This window comes from Loxodonta africana, chromosome 23 (genome assembly GCF_030014295.1).
Source record: "Loxodonta africana isolate mLoxAfr1 chromosome 23, mLoxAfr1.hap2, whole genome shotgun sequence".
Lineage (NCBI taxonomy): Eukaryota > Metazoa > Chordata > Mammalia > Proboscidea > Elephantidae > Loxodonta > Loxodonta africana.
Window position 1 is genome coordinate 414,880 of NC_087364.1, and position 6,398 is coordinate 421,277.

General features: G+C 50.0%; 1 protein-coding gene across 2 annotated transcripts in view; it reads right to left on the bottom strand.

The window, feature by feature from the left end:
* F10 (coagulation factor X) overlaps positions 1-2,215 on the bottom strand; it is a 34,976-nt gene extending 32,761 nt beyond the window's left edge. Inside the window, exons 1-2 of one of the 2 annotated variants that reach the window (XM_064275209.1) lie at positions 2,027-2,215; positions 1,004-1,550 (exon numbers count right to left, since the gene is read on the bottom strand). In XM_064275209.1, coding sequence (XP_064131279.1) covers positions 1,004-1,073 — 70 coding nt within the window. In that variant the 5' untranslated portion in view covers positions 1,074-1,550; positions 2,027-2,215. Of the gene's footprint in view, positions 1-1,003; positions 1,551-1,965 lie in introns of both variants that reach the window. The other variant, XM_010594039.3, reaches the window with a different exon arrangement.
* Between the last annotated feature and the right edge of the window lie 4,183 nt (positions 2,216-6,398).

Sequence of the window (6,398 nt, forward strand, 5' to 3'; positions counted from 1 at the left end):
GTTATTCCAGGGGCAGGAAGAGCTTCAGCAGGGAGGACAGCTGGGTGGCATGGGGCTGGTGGGACAGAAGCAGAACAGATAGTCGGGCAGATGGGGTGAGACCAAGGTCTGATTTCAGAGGCCGTGAATGCCAGGAAAGGCATTTGGATTTTCCTGGAACTAGGGCTTCATGTGGGGCCCATGAAAAAATGGACATTCTAAGGGAGGTGTTTGCAGAGCAGAAGGGCGCTGTTTGCAGTTTGAATGTTGTTTCCATAAACCCATTACCTCTTTTAGGGTTCTCCTATTCATCCTTTCTCTACTTTTTTTTTTTTTTTTCCTTCTCTTTCCCACTTTTTACCATTCTCCTATTTCCCAAATATTTGGATTTTCTTCTGTGGGGTCATGTCGGTTGTTTGGCCTCAGCCTTCCTCTCCTTTCACTTTATCTGATGTGCAAACAAGGCTCAGAAACCTGCCGCCTCCTCGTCTACTCTGTCTGGTGGCTTTGCCTTTGTTTCTCCCTTTCTGAGGCCTCTCTTTTTTTTTTTTGGAAAGGGCCCGAGGGCCTTGTCAGCTTGGGCCCCATCTTGCAGCTTCTTCTCCAGGCCTGAGGGTGGTAGCATTGGGTCCCTTTCTCTTTCCCTTCCCTGCCACAAAGCTCCTCACTGCCTGATGATCACCCCCCAGCCCTGGAAGTTTCTCCTCAGTTTGTTTTGGCATTTGAGGAGGAATCGCTGTCTCTCTGTCTCTGTCTTTCTCCCTGTCTCTTCCTCTGTCTCTATGTTTCTGACTTTGTGCCCTGTGACTTGCTTGTCTGACCCTCTCACCCACAGCAAGAAGCAGCTAGTTCTAAGTCTACTCGCAGCTGGAAAATATGGGAAAGAAGCCCAGCCATTTCACACAGCCCTTGACAGGGGCACCCACATCCCCACCGCCAAGATTCTAGCTTGTCACCCCCACTTCCACCCAGGGGGAGGCACATCGGTAGTTGCCCGAGGGTGGGCTCTGGAGGGGGTGCTTACCGCTTGCCCCAGGTAGCAGGAGGCCAGCCAGTGAGGCGCTGAGCAGGACAAGGCATGGCCAGCTTGCCATGGTGCTTGGCTGAGGAAAGCCGTCTGCCGCCCACTGTGACAGGCCCGGGGCAAGGTTCAGCTCACATTGGCCTCCCCAGAGTGGCTCTGATGTCCTTCTGCTTATCACAGCCTCCTGATTGGAGCGTGGGCCTCCTGGTGATGTCAGCTTGGCGCAGGTTACCACCGGGAGTCCGACCCTGGCCAGTGCCAACCTGTCTTCCCCACTTCAGAACCGGGCTACCCTGGGGACAGTCTTGTTTGTGCCATTGTCCATCAGTAACCAGGTTTGGGCCACTAACTCAGAGGTTAGCGTTTGAGTCCACCCAGAGGCACCCTGGAAGGTTGCCCTGGTGAACCGCTTCTGAAAACTCACAGCTGCTGAAGACCGTACAGAGTACAGTTCTACTGGACACACACAGGGCCACCACCAGTCAGAATCAGTTCCGCGGCAATGGGTTTGGCTTTTTTCTCCTGTGGTCTGCACAGGTACTCTGTTCTAAAAAACAATAAAAACATCATTTTCTAGTTTTCAGACAAGTTTGTATCCAATCCTTATATCAGTGATAAAAGGTAAATACTATTTTTCCCATCTTTTTTTTTTTCCCAAAACAGGAAGCTGAGGCTTGGAGAGAGATTAAACATTAGCCTGAGGTCATCTGTGGTAGACACGGGCTCTGAACCCAGATCCTTCCACCCCAGGTCCACTGCTTCTCCCCTGGTCTGATCTGGACCTCACCATTGCAGTGGGTGTCATTGCCCACATCCACACGGCCATGTCTAGCACAGAGGGCTCTGTGACCTGCACTGACCTGCATGTTGGTCTTGTAACCACCTTCACTCTCTTTCTCGCCCTCCCATTTCCAGACAAAAACCTAGGAGCTCTCAGGAGTCAGAGCCCACGTGCTCTGCACCTTTTGTGTCCACGCGGTTTCTTGCACAGTGGGCTTCCTGTGCACACTTCTAGGGGAATACCTCCTCCTCCACGTGCCAGGAGCCGACTGCTCTTCTGGAGACCCCCGTGTTATCTGTCTGCCACGGAACAAACAAGCGTGAGGCCGAGAGGCGCAAGCAGAGCTTCTGGACAGTGCTGACTTCAGTTCCACACAGCTGAGTCACGGAGGTGGACATGGGTGTGTAGGGAGCGTAGCGTAGCTTCTCCTGGACAAATGATTTCCTGTCACGTACCGTATTAGGCCGGTTAGGCTAGATTAACCTGAAATCTCAGTGACTTAACACAATAAAGGTTATTTCTCACTTATGCAAAGTCCAGTACAGGTCGGGTGGCAGGTGTGGATTAACCAGTGAGCAAGGAACGCGGGGGTTTACAATGAGCAAGGAACACATACAACTTTGTTGTAAAAAACAGGTGAAACTGTTCACAACAGCTTAGCAAGTAAGCGCTAGTGAGCTTGTGGTAACTTGCTTGTTGGGGTGACCCATCCCTGTTGGAGCACCGTCCTCCATCTCGTAGCTGTGCCATCTGGGACACGAGGCCTCCAGGGTCGCCTCGGCAGGAGAAGAGAAGGCTGGAGGACTGCGTGGGCTGCTTTTAAGGGCCAGGCCTGGAGGTGGCTTACAGGTGTCAGGCCACATCCCGTTGGCAGCAAAGTAACTGACAGGGAGGCTGGGAAATACGGAGGCTCCTTTGGACATTTCTTTCACCGACAGTCTCCCAAGGTACATGGTCTCACTTCCGTTTAGTTCTCATCCTGTGAAAATAGTCTCACAGAAAACACGTGGCCCTAGGAACTGAGGCCAGGAAGGCAAGGATTCACGTCTGAGGTGACACTTCTCCTTGATGTGGAAAAGCATTTCATTGTTTCACATGATGTTCTCGTCCTCCGAGTGATCATCCAGGTGCTACTAAGGAGGGCTGCGGTGAGCACGCGTGTGCCTGTGTGTTGCAGGGCTGTGGCGTGCATGCGTGTGCCTGTGTGTGGCACGGCTGCAGTGTGCACGTGTGTGCCTATGTGTGCCTGTGCTGCGGTGTGCACGCGTGTGCCTGTGTGTGGCAGGGTTACGGTGTGTACACGTGTGCCTGTGTGTGGCAGGGCTGCGGTGTGCATGCGTGTGCTTGCGTGCGGCAGATGGGTGCCCAAATTGTGGGCGTGTGGAGCAGATTCTAGAACGCTAACCTCAGAACTCAGAAACCTTCCCCACTGACAGAAGGTGTGAGGATGCCTCCTGAGCTTCTCTGCTGCAAGGCCAGGAGAGACACCAGGTGGTGTAGCCAGCTTCTAAAACATACGTAGAAACACTCTGGAATAAAGTGCTAGAAATTAGCTTGAGTAGCAAATGCTCTCCTGACCACACAGCTAGTGGGCTGAGATTAGGTTTCTCAGAGCCACAGCACTTGCCACTTTCTGACGTTATGTGTGGTTCTGATTGGTTATTCCATCTCTATGGTCAGTTGCTATAAGCCCCGTGAGCAAGGGATTTTTTCTGTCTTGCTCTCGGCTGTATTCCCAGCACCTAGCAGAGGGCCTGGCACGTAGAGAAACGACAGCTGACTGCATGAGTAAATGACTGTCTAGAAACACCCCTGCCCCTGGTTTTAAGTCAGGGCTGATTTTGTTCACGTCACTGGTATTTTACATGCCCGTGGTATCCAGACGAAGTGCACGGCCCTGATCCTTAGAGACACAACTGTCCATTACAAGCAGCACTTAGTGTCTTGGTCCCTGTTTACCTAGTGTCTTCCTCTAGGCATGTTCAGTATGTGGAGAAAGACCCTGATTCATTAGGAAAGCAAATGATGGAATGTTTTTCTGGAAGACTGTGCAGTCTTTAAGGAGCCCTGGTAGTGCAGTGGTTAAGCGCTTGGCTGCTAATCGAAAGGTTGGCCATTTGAACCCACCCAGCCGCTGTGCAGGAGAAAGATGTGGCAGTTTGCTTCTGTAAAGATTGCAGCCTTGGAAACCCTACAGGGCAGTTCTGCTCTGTCCTATGGGGTCACTATGAGTTGGAATCAACTCAGTGGCAATAGGTTCGGTTTTTCGGTTTGTGTAGTCTTTGCTGTTTATGCCAATTAGTTGTTTCAAGTATTTACGGAGCAGCAACATTTGACTTTGTGGGTCCTGCCTCCTGTCTGCCCCTTCTTCCCCACCCCTCCCACTGGCCCCCACATCTAGAGACCTCACTGAATTCTACCCTGCCTTTTTCTAAAGGCAGTTCTACTTGGTCACATAGGGTCGCTATGAGTTGGAATTGATGACAGTGGGTTTGGGTTTTCTTCTAATAGCCACCAGGAAGTGATCTGAAAGCCAATCACAGAAAGACTAGAAGGTCCATAATAATTAGTATATTTGCATACTAAATACAAAAATATATTGACCTTCATTATGTCTCTAGACTTTACCCTTTAGCCAGGGCACTCATGACCACCAGGACAAGCAGTGCTCATGGCAGCACTATGAGGTAGGTGTTGTAATTATCGCGTTTTACAGTTGGGAAAGCTGAGGCAGAGTCAGGTTTCCACTCAGGACTTCTGCTTCCCTACCTTCTACGTCCATTTAGCCCCCTGTTTCTTTGTGTAGGTCTAGGTGGGCTCATGCCTACTCTCTTGAGGCCCATCCTCCCCAATCCCAGGAAGAGGAGCCCTGCCAGCTTCTGTTTCCAAAAAGACAGAGCAGCTGTGAGAGAGGAGCTGGGCTTAGTGCCTGAAGGGACCTTGGCACATTCTGATTGCAGACTTCCCCCCTTGAAGCTTGGGAAAGGAAGGCTGGCTGGGCTGGAGGACAGCTGTATGTTTACAACTCAATTTTACTTTACCTAATGATGTATATGGAGCCTTCCCATGTACCAGCATTTTACATGCATTAACTAATTTCAGCCTTACAACAATTGTCAACGTGAGTTCCCATTTTACAGATGAGAAAATGGAGGCACGGAGAAGTTGAGTAACTTGCCCAAGAGAAAGTGGCAGAGCCAAGCTTTGAATCCACATGTTCTGATCCAGAGTCAGCACTCTTGAATCCTATGCTCTATGCTTGGTGAGAGCATTAAAAATTACAGTTTTACCAGGGGTCAGAGAACTTTTGCTGTAAAGGCACAGATAATAAATATTTTAGGCTCTGTGGGCCAGGTGATCTTTGTGGGTCAAATGGTCCCTGTTTCAGTTATTCAACCCTGCCATTTTAGAGACAATATGTAAACAAATGAGTGTGGCTGCATGCCAATAAGGCTTTACTTACAAAAACAGGTGTGGTCTAGATTTAGCTCTTGGGCCGTAGTTTGCAGACTACTGGTCGATTCTAAGCTAAACATTGTTCACTTGCTCACCAGAACAGTTATAGGCCCCTTAACTGAAAGTTATTAAGCACCAGTTGTACTCCAGGGACAGGGGCAGATCCAGCCACAGTCCTCGGAGGGAGATGCCTCCTCATACCACACACAGTGCAGCGACCACCCTGCGGAGACAGATGCAGCCTGGAGGGTGGTAGTGCTCACTGTGTCTACTCCCTTATCCTAGGTTCTCTCTAGATAAAGTGGGAACCAAATTTTGTGTCGAAGTTGCGTTTGTTTCTCACTCTTCTCCCCACTGGAGGTCATTTGGTGACAGTGGTTTAGTGTGTAGTGTTGGCAGATCAGCGGTAGAACTCTCGCCTTCTGTGCCGGAGACCCGGGTTTAATTTCCGACCAACGTACATCACGTGCAGCCACCGTCTTCATCAGTAGAGGCTTGCGTGCTGCTGTGATGCTGAACGGGTTTCAGCGGAACTTCTAGACTAAGATAAACTAGGAAGAAAGCCCCAGCTATCTACTTCCAAAAATCAAGCAATGAAAACTCTGTGGATCACAAAGGTTTGACCTGCAACCGATCACGGGAATGGTGCAAGACTAGGCAGGGTTTTGTTCTGTGCATGGTGTCACCACCAGTTGGGGGTTGACTCAATGGCAGCTAGCACACATATACAGTCTAGTACACCTAAGGATCACCTGAGGGTCTTGATAAAAGTGTAGACTCTTGGGTCCTACCCCGCTCTGATTAAATTGACCTGGGCAGGACCTTGGAACCTGAGTTTTATGGAGCATCCCTGGTGGTCCCCACAGGTCGTCCCTGGGGCTCCCTTTGGGAAATAACACTGTAAAGGCCCCCAGCAGGAAGAAAACACCTAATTCAATATTTTGGGGAACTGCATCCTCAAAAATCCATCCAAGAGCTTTTGTTTTTAAAACACAACCTTCAAGTTTTTCATGTAAGAAAGTCAATATCAGTGATGTTGACCATTGTAAAGGAAACAGACCCCTTGGATGATCTGTGCTGGCATCTCAGTGAAATGAATTACAGGCTCTCCAGTGGAACGCCAGGTGCCACAAAAACCCACAGAGGAGATTACTAAGT